This window comes from Lithobates pipiens, unplaced genomic scaffold (assembly GCF_037356315.1).
Source record: "Lithobates pipiens isolate NorthernLeopardFrog02 unplaced genomic scaffold, aLitPip1_a1.2 Scaffold_28, whole genome shotgun sequence".
Classification (NCBI taxonomy): domain Eukaryota; kingdom Metazoa; phylum Chordata; class Amphibia; order Anura; family Ranidae; genus Lithobates; species Lithobates pipiens.
The window spans coordinates 52,780,525-52,799,254 of record NW_027507789.1 but is presented as its reverse complement, the minus strand read 5'-3'; the positions used below and the strand labels follow the sequence as shown (position 1 = coordinate 52,799,254).

The following is an 18,730-nucleotide window of genomic DNA, read 5'->3' as shown; positions in this document are numbered from 1 at the left end:
TTTGCTATTAAAGATATGATGTGTGACAAGTCTAACCAATGTCTTTCTTCTAGCTGTGGCCGATGCAGCAATGGCTCAGACTGTTTATACAGCGGAAGCAGACTCCGCTCTTCAGCAAGAAATACAGTATGATGTGATCACTTTGGGGGAATAAATTCAACAAGGACCTGTTTTTTTTTTTGTGTACTCTTACTTATCTCTCCCTGCTTTATAAAAAATGACTTCTAGAGCTGCCTGGTGATATGAGTTATCCTTTGCCCATTGTATTCAATAGATTCTGCCATTCTGTACAGTATATATGGCAGTCGTTTCATATCTGCGGTGTGTCTCAGCAGGTCCCGGCCAGTTGCTCTGGAAACTGCTTGCACTGCCTTCTCTGCACCAGGCTTTTTATGACCTGATGATTTCTAAAGTGTTTCTCGTTTTTTTTTTTTTCCTTCCCCTCTAAGTACAAGGACTCTGATCTGGTGTTGAATATTTATACCCAATGACAAATTACTTTGGATGACAGCTCTGCAAGTCCCATTCCCCTTTTCTGGTGCAGGAACTTGTGTCTAAACCGTGATTTGACTCCCTCTTCTCTTATCAGATCAGAGGGATTAGGGCAGATTTTGGTATATAATCCCTTGAGGACATGGATAATCATAAAATCGGGTAATCCTCTTCCTCTCTTTTTTTTCCCTTGTTCTGTGGCATCTGGCTTTACATTAGCCACTGTTTCCTTCTTCCATCCTCCTGGGTACGGTATATGACCGTAGATGGCAGAATCAACTCTGCATTTGAAATAGTCTAAAGTCTCATTTCTTCCTGATGTTCCAGTTTTGTTCATATGTGACCTTTGTTTATGCCAGGGGGGAGTGTGAGGGGAGGCCTGTGCTTCATTCCCTTTTACAGGTTGGGTAGGTTTTGATTGTCTCCCGTGTCTCTATTGATTTGTCAGATGCTGTCCTCTTGTTTTTTCCTTCGAGCTCTTTGTATGATTTATTTGGGAAAGCAAAGGTGCACCAAATGAGAAGCTTCTTTCTGCACCTGATCCCTCATCAAGGTCAAATGGCTTTTGTTTAAAGCATCCAGCTCTTCATCATCAGCATCTTAAAGTGCCTGAGTCAGGACCACGCTGCTCAGCCAGCAGGGTGGAGTTTGTCAGTGTGCTGACTACGAGCCAAGTGGTTTGTCACCTAACAACTTGTGAAAGGCCCAGAACATCCTGAGTCCTTCACAGTGACAGGACGCGAGCGAGTGCAGAGAAACCGCTTGATCTGCACATTTTTTGTGGCCGTTTTGGCCCATACTTGCCCCTCTGGCACAGAAGAAGAGAAGTTCAGGCCATACAAAAAAATGTTTTGTAAAAAAAATCTGAATTCCCTCCATAAGCGATGAGAAAATACTTACTCTGTCCTTAAAGTGGTTCTAAAGGCAGATGTTTTTTTTTTTTTTTTTTACCCTAATGCATTCTATACATTAATAAAAAATAAAAACCTTCTGGGTGCAGCAGCCCCCCTCACACCACCCCCCTTTAATACTTACCTGAGCCCCATCTTCCTCCAGCAATGTGCATGGACTCCCACCTCATTGGCTGAGATTGCAGTCATTGGTTCCCGCTGCTATCAAAGTCAATGAGCCAATAAGAAAAGAGGGGGCAGGGCGGAGCCACAGCTCTGTGTGTGAATGAACTGCTCGGGTGCCTCCCATAGCAAGCTGTTTGCTATGGGACAGGAGGGAGGGGCCAGGAGCCACGGGCCTGAGGAGAGGAGGATCTGGGAAGCTCTGTGCAAAATCACTATACAGAGCAGGTAAGTATTATATTTTCGTGATTTAAAAAAAAAAAAAAAATTCTAATTGTCACATTTGCTTGTGTCCTCTATCAAACTGTCAAACCATCAAATGACTGGTGTCATAACTGATCATATGTGCTGCACCATGGTAGTTGCAGATCAAACAGAAGCAGCTTCCTTGGCTGTAAAGGAGAAGAGTGTTTAATTCCGTTTTAAGGCTATCAGCAGATTAGTCTCTACAAATTTGGCAGTGCCTAAAAATATAGAGCAACTGAGCATGTGCAGAGCAGGGTGAGACAGTGTATTACTGGATTCTAAACAGTATAGCCACTTATTGTTAATGTTATACATAGATATAACGGCAAAAGGGGCCACCCTGAAGTGATCTAGCGGGACTTAATATACTGACTAAAGTTCCACTTTAAAGTGGAGCTCCAGGCTCCTGAAGAAAAAAAATATATAAATACTGTAGTTGCTGACTTTTAATATATAGACACTTACCTGTGAAGGAATCCAGCGGTGTCTTCACCCGAGCCGATTTTTCATTCAGCTATCGGGTGCTGCCATCTCATCTAAGGGAAACTGACAGTGAAGGCTTGCGGCTTCACTGCAGGTTCCCATCTGTGCATGCGTGAAGCGCGCTGCACTCTGATTGGCCCGGCTGGGCAGGAAAGAGGAGCGGGCCAAACTTCTGTCTGAGTTTGCCGCGGCGTACCTGTGAAAAACCGGTACCAGCCCCCCCCAAATGTAGCAAATGTAGCAGCAGAGGAGTGGAGGAGGCAGACAAGTGGAGCTTCACCTTTTTGGGTGGAGCTCCGCTTTAAGTAAGGTTTCATTCACACTGCTGTATTTTACCAATGTTGTCATACATGTTTTCTAGGAGAAAAGTTCTTGCATAATTATCAGTAAAATATTTGCGTAATGAGGCGTTTCATACATAATGATTTATTTTCCCCTTTGTTTAGACGTGTACAAACGTGTATACTTAAGTTTATGCACATAAGTGCATAAAGCTTATGTTCTTAGATGCAGATTTTTGGATTCTGTGTTACGGATCTGCATTCAGTTTATGCACCTGTATGAATGGTGTCATTGAAAGCAATGCAGCTGTGATCCCCAATTAAACACACTTATAGGTTTGTTTGTTTTTTTCTTTTCACAGCTGTGTGAATGAAGCCTAATGCCACGTACACACGGTCGGATTTTTTGATGGAAAATGTTCGATGGGAGCTTTTTGTTGGAAATGCTGACCCTGTGTAGGCACCATCGGAAATTTTTCATCGGAATTTCCGACACACAAAATTTGAGCTCTGGATCTCAAATTTTCCAACAACAAAATCCGTTGTCGGACATTCCGATCAAAGAATGTCTGTACACATTTTTGTTCATTGGTTCAGATTTGCTGTGAAACAAGGAAAATCGGATCGTTCGCCCATTTTTGTTATAGTGTGTAGCCCACTTAAGTTACATTTTTGGTGTCGGGTCTTGAGCTCCTTATTTAAAGCTGAACTCCAGGCAAACAGTTATATGTGCAGATGAAATACACACATGTGAACTGCAAAATATTTGCAAATCTGTCAGCCAGCCACCAGCAAGTAATCCAAGAATCTCTGGCAGGTAGCAGGGGCAAGAGGGTGACCACACTTATCTGCACTGCAGCTCAGCAATTCATGTTAGTCACTTACCCACAGCCTGCTTGACTGGTCAATGAAGAGGTTATCGCTTTGCTCTCTCTCCCTGTCAGTAACCTCCCTGTGTTAAACTGACAGCACTGCATTGCAGTGTAGTCTGACTGCTTCACGCAAGCTTTTCCTAAAACTATGGTAAAGCACCGCTAAAACTAGCAGGGCTTTACTGCTAATGAACCCGCCGCCCCAGTGTGAAAGTACCCCAAGATATTTTATATAACCGGATTACACAGTGGCCTTTTTATATCTGTAAGTTTATCTTTAAATCCTAATCTCTGGGCAGATCCAAAAAACATCAATAATCAGTTATGTGATTAATAAAAGTATTGAATGTATTTTAATACACCATCATGTAAGATCCTGATTTTAATCCCCTGTACAGGAGGAGTACTTAGACTGGAAATGAGGAGGGGGCAACACTGAGATCATTTGTGTTGCGGTGCCCATGAGCTGGCAAATAACAATTTTACTTGGACAAGAGAGAGCAGATTTACAGAGTTGACTCATTGCTGGGTGCCTGCTGTCTCCCCACTATCCATTCACAGGGAGAAGGGGTGACCAGGCTGTATTGCTAAACTACAGTAGAGAAAAGTCAGATCACCGAGCTGGCTGTCTGGCAAGGCTGTATATATCTCAGGTCTGGCAGAACAGAAATACAAATCCTTTGGCGGGTAAACCGTTCCTATATATGTATTTTAGTTGTATATTTAGTAGTTTGCCTGGAGTTCAGCTTAAAATTGAAGTTAAATTAGGTTAGTTAAAGCAGTGGTCATCAACCCTGTCCTCAGGGCCCACTAACAGGCCAGGTTTTATGTATTACCTTGGGGAGATGCAGACTAGAATACTGCAATCACTGAGCAGCAAATGATATCACCTGTGATGTATTTTAGTTATCTTGCAAATCTGGCCTGGACAGGGTTGACCACTGAGTTATAGGGTTAGTTCACCTTTAGCAAAAAAAAAAAAAATGCCTATGCAGATAAGAAACGTCTATAGATAAAAAACAAACTGTACAGCATTGACCAAAGTGGAATAATTCCCTTGCTATTGGTGTAGACCACTTACATACCTTATAAAGCTTAACTGGAAAACTCCTAGGATGTTGCTAAGAAATGCCTATCTGTCACACGACTGGACTGTCCGGCAGAAAAGGTTAGACGGTTCTGATGTACTTCCGACCGATTGGACTTGCCTACCCACGAACGGACCAAAGTCCGTTAGTTTCGAACGCAGTGACGTACGATGGGACTAGAAAAGGAAGTTCAATAGTCAATAGCTGCCCTTGTGTCGTACTTGGTCCATCACACCAGCATACAGATGAATGGTTTTCCCGATAGAAATTGATTCCGTCGGACAGATTTGAAACATGTTCTATTTCTAGGTCCGTCTGAATTTTTGAAGAAAAAAGTCTGATGAAGCCCACACATGATCGGAATATCCAACGGAATGATTCCATTGGACCTTTTCTGCTGGACAGTCCGGTCGTGTGTACACGGCATTGCTGTTAACATTCATTATCACAGGAGTGAGCTCCAAATGCTGAGCTACTGCATCGAGAGAGAGAGAGAGAGAGAGAGAGAGAGAGAAAGTTCACTCCTGTGATGGTGAATAGTAAATGCTAGGTGTCTCCTAACATTGTCCTTAGCAATGTCCTAGGAGTTTTCCAATCTGGCTTCATGAGGTACGTAAATGGCCCACACCTATAGCAAGGGCATTCTTTAACTTTGGTCAAAGCTGCACAGCTTGCTTTAATCGACAGACTTCCCTTATCTGCATAGGCAGTTTTTTTGGTAAGGAGAACTAAGCCTTAAAAGGGTTGTAAAGGTAAATGTTTTTTCACCTTAATGCATTCTATGCATTAAGGTTAAAAAATATCTCACACTGCCTGCGCCCCGAGCCCCCCCTTTTTACTTACCTCACCCCTCGAAAATCCCACGCTCGCCCTCGCCGTCCTTCTTCACCACTCAGCCTGCCCGTTGATTGGCTGGAGTGGATGGATGAAAAGCAGCGCAGCCATTGGCTCGCGCTGCTGTCAATCACATCCACTGACGCGGAGCGCCGGGGCCGTGTGATACAGCGAGCGGCTATATCACGGGAGCGAGCCCGCAGATGCTTCTAACCATGCGAGGGAGCTTGCATGAACGTGAGAAGTACCTGTGGGAGGAAGCAGAGACAGCCACCGAGGGACCCCAGAAGAGCAGGTTCGGGGCCACTCTGTGCAAAACGAGCTGCACAGTGGAGGTAAGTATAACATGTTTGTTATTTAAAAAAAATAATTTTACTTTACAATCCCTTTAAAGTTAAATCGATAAGTCATTCTAATATGTGAGCATAGCAAATATTGCCCTAATACTTAATTTAAAGTGTTTCTGGATTGTTTGACAGAGCATGGGTAATCTTCACCAACCATAATTTATTAGATGTGTATATATATCTATCTATATCGAGAGAGATATCTATCTACTGTATTTATTGGCGTATAACACGCACTTTTTCACCCTGAAAATCAGGTGCAAATAGCGTGTTCTATGCCAATACTTCATTTTTAGCTGCCTCGGAAGGTACAGGGAGGGGGGCAGGACGATTGCCATCAGTATACATACAGTGAAAATCTCCTGTTGACTTGGTGGCATCTGTAATAGGAAGTCCCATCTCCTGGGCCACCATTGGACCAATGTTCTGTCTATCATAGGAGTTTCTCACTGTATGTAATCTGTCGGCGCTCATCCCGCCCCCCTCCCTGTCCCCGCTAGGATGCAGATGGACATCGATCAGTCTGCACTGATGGCAATGATGAGGCTGCTGCATTGATGTGGACTGATGAGGCTGCATTGATGGCACTTGTGAGGCTGCAGGTGGGCATTGATCAGGCTGCATTGATGCCAATGGTGAGGCTGCAGATGGGCACTGACCCTTATTTTGCTTCAAAGTTCCTTATTTAAAGTTTTTTTTCCTGAAACTTCCCTCTTTAAATGAATGTGCGTGTTATACGCCTGTGCAGGTTATACGCTAATAAATACGGTGTCTGTGTATATATATATATATATATATATATATAGCTCTCTCTCTCTAAAATATATATATATATATATATATATATATATATATATATATATATATATATATATATATATATATATATATATATATATATAAAACTAAACTGAGTCTATATTTATACACTGACATTGTATGGCATTGTTTACATATGTACAGTATATGTATAATTGATATATATATATATTTGTTGACTGTATAGAAGAATGTAAAACTTTTGCAGTCTAAAGAAGAAAAAGTGTAAACTAAAATGCCGAAGTTGGATATATTTATGTTATGTATTTGTAAAATAAAAATGTTAATTTGTTAATAAGGAATATGTGTGATTGATTTGTGTGAAGAGAGACCTTTTTTTCCGGGTTGATCTACAAATCTGGACTCCCCAACATCATACGTAGGGATCTCCAAACTACGGCCCTCCTGCTGTTTTCGGAACTACACATCCCATGAGCCATTGTAAAACTCGGACTAGACATGATGGGAATTGTAGTTCCTGAACTGGAGGGCCATAGTTTGGAGACGCTAGGTTTATAGGGTATACTAGAACACTTTCCTGGAACTTTATTTCACAGAATAAACTGTTCACTGGGGAGAGAACACTATACTTAACACCAGCACCAGGCTTTGATGCTGTTATATGTGCAGTTTAATGCAGAAGTCTGGGCATTCCTGGTAAAAAAAAAAAGTTTTATTAATTTTGTCCCCACTGGGGAGATTTGATCTCACTTCCTATCCTAGTAAACACACAGGAAGTGAAGGGAATATCCCCAGTGGGGGGGGGGGGGGGGTGGGGACGACGACTAATAGTGAAAACCTAACATAGATACTAATCCTTTCTCACTCTATCCAAAATTAAAAAAGGTTAGGGCTGGAATTCTATTTTAAAAAAAATATGTATTTTGCAAACAATTAGTAGGTATATATGTGGGATATAACTAACCAGCTTGTTTTAATCTGTGAGATCTTCATGTAACACTCAAAATGTTTTATTTCGTTTTTGGTTTATGTGCCTATCAGTTCATGTGCTGACAGGAAGAGAAAGCAGTGTGGCAAAGAGATGAGCTTATTACTATGCAGCATCTCCTTTCATTCCCTATTAGATTGCAAGTAGACATGTGCAAAAGAAAAAATTTGTTTAGTTTTGTTTCGTTCTAATGTGTTAATTAATTTCACTTAGTTATATTCGATAAATTAGTTTTCAGATTTCGTTTAGTGTTCTACCGAATTCGAAAAATTGGTCGCATTCGAAATTATTTCAACATGATTCGAAATTATTTCAACCGCATTCGAAAATATTTTGCGACCTGACTTTAGGGCCATGTATCTCGGGGTCACTTGGTGTTAGAAACCCCAAAATGAGATTGGAGATGTTGTAGTGCTAGTTATATTGTGTTTGCATACCAAATTTGGTGTTTCTAGCTATAAGTGACCCCGAGATATGTGGCCCCAAAGTTGGGTCGTAAAATGTAATTCTCTGCTGCGGAAAAGTGCTTGACATTTTGTGACCCTACTTTGGGGCCACGTATCTCGGGGTCACTTGATGCTAGAAACCCCAAATTTGGAGACGTTGTAGTGCTAGGTCTACTGTGTTTGCATACCTTTTGGGGTTTCTAGCTATAAGTGGCCCCAAGATACGTGGCCCCAAAGTCGGGTCACAAAATGTCATTCTCTGCTGCAGAAAAGTACTTGGCATATTGCCTAGATCTGGGGTCACTTGGTGGCAAGTGGACAATCCACAACTTGGTCACGTGGCACTCGTGGCAGGTGTCGTGGCAAGTGGACAATACACAACAACTTGTGGCAGGTGACGTGGCAAGTGGACAAATACAATACACAACTTGTGGCAAGTGGACAATGACATACAGCATATGCACTTGCCTTGCGATCGACATCTGTGACTTCTTCAATCAGGCATGCTGACAACTTCATTGATACCATGAATATAAATGAAACAAGATGTGTGTGTTTTTTTTCACTGGCACACTGCAAGTATGAAAAGGTGATGTGACAGATATATATAAGTAAGTATAAGTAACTAACCATCTTCCAAAATTTCTAATTCAAATAGAAAAGATTACAACTGAATAGAAAAAAAATATAATTTAATAGAATAAAATAGAAAGAATATACAACCATCTTTGAATAGAATAAATTTGAATTTCGAATAGTATGAATTCAAAATTTTAAATTAATTAATTTTACATTTTGGATAGAAAAGATTATAATAAAATAGAAAATAGACTAGAAAAACGATAGAACAGAATAGAATATATTATATTTTATTCTGTTCTATTGTTTTTCTAGTCTATTCTTTTATATTCTATTAAAATCTTTTCTATTCAAATCAAAATCATTATATACTAAATTCGAATTTCAGAAGATGGTTATATGTGTATGTATGTATGTATGTATATATATATATATATATATATATGTATATATATATATATATAATATATAATTTCCGACATTCGAATTTCATATAGAATGAATTCAAATTTGAATAGAAAAGATTAGAATAGAAATAGAGAATAGAACAGAATATAATATAGATACTATCTATTTCATTTAAAAAATTTTTGCAGATTACCATTTGTTTTAATAAGATCTCCTGCAGACTATTAGCATCTATTAATTTTTTTTTGCAGATCTCCTGCAGACTATTAGTATCTATTTCATTTTTTAACCAGATCTCCTGCAGACTATTAGCATCTATTTAATTTTTTTGCAGATCTCCTCCAGACTATTAGTATCTATTTTGTTTTCTCACCAGATCTCCTGTAGACTATTAGCATCTATTTCTTTTTTTTTTAGCAGATCTCCTGTAGACTAACAGCCATTTCACTTTTTTTTTGCAGATCTCCTGCAGACTGTTATAATCAATTTCATTTTTCTTTTTTTGCAAATTACTATTTATTTCCATCAGATCTCCTGCAGTATATTAACATCGAGTTCTTTTTTTTGCAGATCTCCTGCAGACTATTCGCATCCATTTCATTTTTATTTTTATTTATTTTTTTGCATTAGAACAGCCATTTCCTTTAGTTCAGCAGATGATCTGCAGACTATTAGCATCTATTTAATTTTTGTTTGCAGATTACTATTTATTTCCATCAGATCTCCTGCAGACTATTAGCATTTATATAATTTTTTTGCAGATCTTCTGCAGACTATTAGTATCTATTTAACTTTCTCATCAGATCTGCAGACTATAAGCATCTATTTAGTTTTTGCTGGTCTCCTGCAGACTATTAGCAGCCGTTTTCCTGTGTATAGAGATATAAGCGGTGATGTCTTTCTTGTTGTCTCTTCCTTATACCGTTCCTTCATTCATAAATGAAATAGTTCCTCCATTCATAAAAAAGATATGTATAAAAAGTACACAGTGAACAATTGATCTCAAAATTAAATAAATATTAAACCAGTGAATTATAAATGTTAATACACATATAACATACTATGGATAATATAGTTAAAGTGCCTAGTGCATAACTGTGTATTACAAACCACAAAATAAAAAAATATTAAAAAAACAGCAATATATCAAAGTGCTTCTGTAGTTTCATACAGTGTCCAAATAAGTCAATGATGACCGTGCTGAAACACAATGCTGTAGGTGCTAAGATCATGTAACAAAGTGCTCATGTGCATGCTAGCAGCGACCAATTGCTTCACTAATCCAGTATTGATAAAAGTCTGTGTCATCCAAAAGATGTGATAAAAGCCGTGCTAAGTTGTCATCACTCACCCCTTAGGTAATAAAAGCTCACCTTGGACTGTGCGTCTTTGCGATTAAGCCAAGTCAAAACATGCCTGTGAACCGTCTCTGGGCTGTACAATAATATTGGGCTCCTGGATTCCTCAGCATACACCACCGGGATATGAAACAGAAAAAAATCGATAGTGCAAGTACAGTTTGAACCATTTATTGAATAAAGCACAAAAGATCCCCCTCAGGGGTACTCGCACAGATTAGGTGCATCAGTGCACCACTCTATAGTAAGCCTATACTGGTGTATACCAATGATGGTATCAGAATGATACGGGTGTCTGCCTCAATGCACCAGATGCCTGCCGTGCCGTCCTGACCCCTCCCCAGCGCTTATCGATGCAGGGATTACGCATCTACTTCAGGGGGAAATAATATTGGACGGTGGACCTGTAAATCTTAAATAATGTTGGTGGCCATTTTGTGAAAGACCAAGGACACTCTAGTGTTTTGCTTATAGTTTCAATGCGCTTAACACATAGGAAACATTAGTCAGATACAAATGATAGCCATCATTTGTCCGCATTGATTCCTATTGACTCAATTTTTCCTAAGTTCTATGGTGCCCTAGTAGACCCATAATTGGCCACAACCTTAGTGAGTAAATAGAGGGGAAAAAAAATGAGAATAAAACAAAAAGGAAAATAACCCTCAGGACGGCATCGGAGGATTTACGCATCATCCCTTATAATGCAGCATAATAACAAAATATGCCCCACCATAAAAAAAATACATACATTATACATAGGTATTGCTGTTAAATAAAGAAAAAGTAGTACATTGCAGAAGGATTTAATAAAAATAAAAATATACAGCAAGCGCTCGGGGCTAATGGCAAAATCCCAGCAGTTTTAACCATCTGCCTGCTGGAAAAGAACCGTATCCTCCATTTCCCGTGTTCCCATTCCATATAATTAAATAAATCATCTATAAATCACCGGTAGAGTATAATCCTTGGGTCCCTGTTGTATAGGACTCCCTTGGCTTCCCATTTGGCCATGCATAAATTCGCAACACTCGGGGTGAACTTAGCGCCCATAGCGACTCCTTTGATTTGTAGATAAAACGTATTCTCGTACCAAAAGATATTACGCTCTAAGCAAAATTCTACACATTTTAAAATAAATTTACGTTGATTTCTTTCAATATTGCTATTTTTTGAGGATTCTCTATGTTGTGCTGGTTTTATATTAAGGTTTTATATTTATTTAATATTTACCTATTTTTAACACTTAATATTTTAAATGTTTAAAATCAAATTAAAAATCATTTTATACATTTTAATTACTTATAATAAGTTACAGTAGATTGTTATAGGTTTATTTGTGAGTCAACTACGGTAAGGTGTTCACGGAAAATGGAGGATACGGTGCTTTTCCAGCAGGCAGATGGTTAAAACTGCTGGGATTTTGCCAATAGTACTGTGCCCCGAGCGCTTGCTGCATATTTTTATATTTATATTTATTTTTATCAAATCCTTCTGCAATGTACGACTTTTTTATTTAATAGCAATACCTGTGTATAATGTATTTATGTTTTTATGATGGGGTATATTTTGTTTATGCTGCATTATAAGGGATGATGTCTAAATCCTCCGATGCTGTCTTGGGGGTTATTTTCCTTTTGTTCTAATTTTTTTCCCCCTCTATTTACCCACTTCAGCTCCGGACCAATAAACACCTTAAGGACCAGAGGTCTTTTTGCAATTTCGCACTGCGCTGCTTTAACTGGTAATTGCGCGGTCATGCAATATTGCACCCAAACGAAATTTGCGTCCTTTTCTTCCCACAAATAGAGCTTTCTTTTGATGGTATTTGATTGCCTCTGCGATTTTTTTTTTTTTTGCAATATAAATGGAAAAAGAGCGAAAATTTTGAAAAAAAAAGATATTTTCTTCTTTTTGTTATAAGAAAAATCGAATAAACTAAATTTTAGTCATACATTGAGGGCAAAATTTATTCAGCCACATGTCTTTAGTAAAAAAAATGTCAATAAGCGTATATTTTTTGGTTTGCGCAAAAGTTATAGCGTCTACAAACTAGAGTACATTTTCTGGAATTTACACAGCTTTTAATTTATGACTGCCGATCTCATTTCTTGAGGTGCTAAAATGGCAGGGCAGTACAAATCCCCCCAAATGACCCCATTTTGGAAAGTAGACACCCCAAGGAAATTGCTGATGGGTATGTTGAGCCCATTGAATATTTATTTTTTTTGTCCTAAGGGATTGAATAATGACAAAAAAAAAAAAAACAATTTTTTTACAAAAAGTTGTCACTAAATGATATATTGCTCACACATGCCATGGTTATATGTGGAATTGCACCCCAAAATATATTCCGCTACTTCTCCCGAGTATGGGGATACCACATGTGTGGGACTTTTTGGGAGTCTAGTCGCGCACGGCACCACGAAAACCAATCACCACCTTCAGGATTTCTAAGGGTGCAAATTTTTGATTTAACTCCTCACTACCTATCACAGTTTCGAAGGCCATAAAATGCCAAAATAGCACAAAACCCCCCCAAATGACCCAATTTTGGAAAGTAGACACCCCAAGCTATTTACTGAGAGGCATGTTGAGTCCATGGAATATTTTATATTTTGCCAAAAGTTGCGGGAATATTACAAACTTTTTTTTTTTGCACAAAGTTGTCACTAAATGATATATTGCTCACACATGCTATGGGCATATGTGAAATGACACCCCAAAATACATTCTGCTGCTTCTCCTGAGTACGGGGATACCACATGTGTGGGACTTTTTGGGAGTCTAGTCGCGCACGGCACCCCAAAAACCAATCACCACCTTCAGGATTTCTAAGGGTGCAAATTTTTGATTTAACTCCTCACTACCTATCACAGTTTCGAAGGCCATAAAATGCCAAAATAGCACAAAACCCCCCCAAATGACCCCATTTTGGAAAGTAGACACCCCAAGCTATTTACTGAGAGCCATGTTGAGTCCATGGAATATTTTATATTTTGCCAAAAGTTGCGGGAATATTACAAACTTTTTTTTTTTTGCACAAAGTTGTCACTAAATGATATATTGCTCACACATGCTATGGGCAGAAGTCAAATTACACCCCAAAATAAATTCTGCTGCTTCTCCCGAGTACGGGGATACCACATGTGGGGGACTTTTTGGGAGCCTAGCCACGTACGGGAACCCAAAAACCAAGCACTGCCTTCCGGATTATATATAAAAAACAAACTAACCAGAGTCACCCGTAACACTTATACGGTGATCAGTGGTGAAAGGGTTAACTAGGGGCAATCAGGGGGTTCAAATTTTTATTAGGTAGTATATGGGGGTCCCTGGCGCTATATAAAAACCTGACGGGGAACCTAAATAACTAACTGGCTAACCAGCGTCACCAGTGACACTTATACTGTGATCGCTGGTGAAAGGGGGTGAAAGGGTTAACTAGCAGCAATCAGGGGGTTAAAACCATTATTGGGTAGTATATCGGGGTACCTAGCGCTATAAAAACCTGGCGGTGAACCTAAAAAAATAACTAGCTACCTAGCGACACTAGCGACACTGATGCAGCGTTCAGAAAAATTATCGCTTAGTGACACTGGCAAAAGGGGGTGAAAGGGTTAACTAGCGGAAATCAGGGGGTTAAAACCATTATTGGGTAGTATATCGGGGTACCTAGCGCTATAAAAACCTGGCGGTGAACCATAAAAAAATAACTAGCTACCTAGCGACTGTAGCGACACTAATGCAGCGATCAGAAAAACGATCGCTTAGTGACACTGGCAAAAGGGGGTGAAAGGGTTAACTAGCGGCAATCAGGGGGTTAAAACCATTATTGGGTAGTATATCGGGGTACCTAGCGATATAAAAACCTGGCGGTGAACCTAAAAAAATAACTAGCTACCTAGCGACACATGCAGCGATCAGAAAAATGATCGCTTAGTGACACTGGCAAAAGGGGGTGAAAGGGTTAACTAGCGGCAATCAGGGGGTTAAAAACATTATTGGGTAGTATATCGGGGTACCTAGCGCTATAAAAACCTGGCGGTGAACCTAAAAAAATAACTAGCTACCTAGCGACTGTAGCGACACTAATGCAGCGATCAGAAAAACGATCGCTTAGTGACACTGGCAAAAGGGGGTGAAAGGGTTAACTAGCGGCAATCAGGGGGTTAAAACCATTATTGGGTAGTATATCGGGGTACCTAGCGATATAAAAACCTGGCGGTGAACCTAAAAAAATAACTAGCTACCTAGCGACACATGCAGCGATCAGAAAAATGATCGCTTAGTGACACTGGCAAAAGGGGGTGAAAGGGTTAACTCTAGGGGCAATCAGGGGGTTAAATCTTTATTGGGGGGTGATAGGGGGCTACCCTGGACCTAACACTAACTGTCCTGACAGTTTTTACTGTCACAACTGACACTGAATGCATTGATCAGTAAAGAAATGATCAATGCAATCAGTGACACTGTGACTGGGGGGGAGGGGGGGCGATCGGGGGGGGGGTTTGTGTGCCTGTGTGTACCTACATGTCAGTGTAGTGTTGGTGCACACTTACTATTAGTCTTCTCCTCGTAGTCCGGTCAAAAAGACCGCCCCGAGGAGAATGACATCACTTCCTCCTTCCTGTGTAAACAATACACAGGGGAGGAAGCTTCTCATTGGCCAGGAGCGATCCAGAGGGGGTGGCCGAAAACCAACGGCCATCCCCTCATCACGGAGCGCTCCTGGACCGAATCGGACCGCCGTAAACAGCGGGAGGGGGTCCGATCGGACCCCCCACCCGCTGGAAGGCAATCACGTAAATCTACGTGATTGTGCCTGCCTGTGCCATTGTGCTGACGTACAATGGCAATACGGCGGTCCTGAAGTGGTTACTCAATACGGATGTGGCCAATTATGGGACTACTAGAGCACCGTAGAACTTAGGAAAAATTGAGTCAATAGGAATCAATGAGGACAAATGATGTATATCATTTGTATCTGACTAGTGTTTCATATGTGTTAAGCGCATTGAAACTATAGACAAAACACTAGCGTGTCCTTGGTCTTTAACAAAATGGCCACCAACATTATTTAAGATTTACAGATCCACTGTCCAATATTATTACCCCGCCATGTTTGGAGGAGGAGTAATGCTGCCTGTGACCTCCAAAAACACATTCCCACTGTCAAACATGGACGTAGAAACATTTTGCTTTGTGGGTGTTATTCTGCTAAGGGGACCGGACAGCTTCACCGCATCAAAGGGGCGATGGATGGGGCCTTGTACCCTCAAATCTTAGATGAGAACCTCCTTCCCTCAGCCAGGGCATTGAAAATGGGTCGTAGATGGGAATTCCAGCAATACAATGACCCAAAACACATGGCCAAGGCAACAAATGAGTGGCTCAAGAAGAAGCAAATTAAGGTCCTGGAGTGGCCTAGCCAGTCTCCAGACCTTAATCCCATAGACAATATGTGGAGGGAGCTGAAGGTTCGAGTTACCAAATGTCAGCCTCGAAACCCTAATACATAGTTAGTAAGGTTGAATAAAGACACCAGTCCATCCAGTTCCACCTGGGTGAGTGTCTACAATTGTCCCTATCATTGTACATTGCACACTCACATCGGTCCCTACCTTCAAGGAGCCCACAATCCAAGGTCCATTCATATACTAGGGCCAATTTTGGACAGAAGCCAATTAAACTACCTGCATGTCTTTGGAGTGTGGAAGGAAACTGGAGTACCCGGAGGTAACCCACGGAGGCACAGGGAGAACATGCAAACTCCAGGCAGGTAGTGTCATGGTTGGGATACGAACCAGCAACCCTTCTTACTGCTAGGTGAGAGTGCTAACCACTCCACCACTGTGCCACCCAATGACTTGGAGAGGAACTGCAAAGAGGAGTGGGACAAAATCAATGAGATGTGTGCAAACCTGGTGGCCAACTACAAGAAACGTCTGACCTCTGATTGCCAACAAGGGTTTTGCCACCAACAACTAAGTCATGTTTTGCGAAGGGTTCAAATACTTATTTCATTCAAATGCAAATCTATTTATAACTTTTTTGAAATGCGTTTTTCTGTATTATTTTGTTATTCTTTCTCCCACTGTTAAAATAAACCTACCATTAAAATTATAGACTGAGCATTTCTGTCAGTGGGTAAACGTAAAAAATATGCAGGAGATCAAATACTTTTTTCCCTCACTATATTTATCAAGTTATTTTTAGGTGGAGTTCTGCATTAACCGTATACAGTGTCTGCAATACGAACAAAAGCATTTACGTAATAAGAAAGCTTCTGACATTCTTTCAGGTCAAAAGTAATTTAAAGTAATTTAGCACAGAGCCTTTTTTTTACCAAACAGTGAGTGTAAAACAAACTGCTGACAGTAGTTATTCCTATATCTAATATATTTATGAATTTCGTGTTTTGTCTGGGTTCTCTTTTTAAGATAGAATTTATGGTAATTTCAGAAACCAGCCAAAGGCATACCTTTTTGATTGAGAATAATTAACTGGCCCCATGGGTATGATGAGGAACTGAACAAGCTGCTAATAGCCAGGAGAGTAAATCTTTAAATGGCAATGAAAGCTAAAGGAAAATGTATGGAAATATCATGGATAAAATGCACTCTGAAGCTAAATAAGCCAGGAATAATCAAACCCTAGACACTTTGGATAATCTGCTGATGTGTTTACAATAAGACGCACAGAAATCCTACATTGTGCTTTTAATCCACCCGCTCACTTCTCTGATGGGACTGTCCATACATGATTTATGCACTAAGAACCATTGAATAATCAGTTAAAACCGGAGCTTTAAAAGAGAAGTATGGGTTTATACGTTTTTGTTTTTTTATAGTTCTACTCACCAAGGATCGATGCTGCATCTGTCCCCTGTATCGTCTAAGACTGAGAACTGAGCGATCAAAGACCATTGATCACTCAGTTTTCAGTGAGTAGCGAACCGGTGACTATCAGTCACTGGATCTCTGTCTTCCAGTACTCACTGAAGCACTGAGTTGTGCAGGGGGAAGAGTGGCTGGCTCAGTCTTCCAGCTGCTTGCTGAGAGGCTGAGGCAGCTGCTGGTCCATGTATCTTGTTGGATTCCAACTGTAGTCGTGAATGATCCAGAGCTTGGACTGGCTTAGTGATGTCAGCCATTAGCTTTAGCCCACTGTCGGCTGAAATCAGGTCACAGAAGTGCAAAACAAACTGCACTCCTGTGATCCACAAAAGTACAACCAAAACAAGATTTGACTGTACTTCTCCTTTAAGACCCCTTTCACACTGAAGCGCTTTACAGGTGCTACAGTGCTAAAAATAGCACCTGTAAAGAGCCTCTCCTGTCTCTCCAGTGAGTAAGCCCGGGGGCTTTCACACCGGAGTGCTGCACTTGCAGGACAGTAAAAAAAAGTCCCGCAAGCCGCGTCTTTGCAACACTGTAGGAGCGGTGTATACACCGCTCCTAAAGCGCCCCTGCCCTTAAAAATGATGTGCCGCCAAACCACCAGCGTTTTCTAACACTGCACCTGCAAGACACCTAAAAACATACCTGTACATGTCCTTGTGCTCACACTCCCCCTTCAGTCATAATCTTCATGGTCCCCAATCTAGTAAGTGACTGTAGGATGAAAGGGCTGCTAAAGTTCTGCTGCACTTGCCCACTCTCTAGCCCAAGCCTCCTAATTGGACAGGGAGCAGCAACATACTGATAGTGTCATCCTTCTCTCTTCACTCCTGTAAGCTAACCTCCTAATGCCTCTAGTTTGCATGGATACCTCAAATGCAAATATTTAACCCAGACTCACGGATTTCAATTTTGTCAGATGTTGCAGTCAAGGTTTTATTGCCGTACCGGTACCCTCGCAGGAGCTGCCTGGATATTGGTTTTCCCGGACCGCCCACTGTTTAAACCACAGCCGGTTACAAGGTATTTTAACACAGCACTCACGGCAGCCTTCCGCAGTAGTATCAGAGAGGATCCACGGACATCCTCCCTCAGTCAACTCTCACAAGAACAGCCCCCCTCAGCCCACATGCTCCTCAGATATAAATACAGTCACCTAGCATGCCCTGGGGCACATCCCCTTATACTTGGCCAGGGCTGTATAGACACCCATGCTCATATGCCCAGTTTCCTCCCCTGTTCAGTTTAATCCATAGCTATTGGACCAGTGTGGAACTTTCAAGAGAGCATGAGCAGCACCAGAACACACTGAGCAGACTCTGTCAATCAATCATCATTCTGTTAAGCAGACAGCATTTAAATTTGCCTAGCTGTCTCCCTGTCAAGCAGAGAAACCAAAAACTATAAACACTGACTCTAGCACCTACCTAGGAGGGCGCTACATTTCAAATAACAATGTTAAAGGGTCTTGAGCAGTAAATAGAAAAGTTTGACCTATGCATTAGCATATGCAAAACCAAAGCTATTTAGATAAACCAACAAACTTGCAATTG

The 18,730-nt window shown here is 40.7% G+C and overlaps 1 protein-coding gene across 1 annotated transcript in view; it reads left to right on the top strand.

Moving 5' to 3' along the window:
• ZNF335 (zinc finger protein 335) overlaps positions 1–6,833 on the top strand; it is a 140,340-nt gene extending 133,507 nt beyond the window's left edge. Inside the window, exon 28 of the mRNA XM_077459237.1 lies at positions 54–6,833. Within this exon, the coding sequence (XP_077315363.1) occupies positions 54–154 (101 nt within the window). The 3' untranslated portion in view covers positions 155–6,833. The remainder of the gene's footprint in view (positions 1–53) is intronic.
• Positions 6,834–18,730: the final 11,897 nt, after the last annotated feature.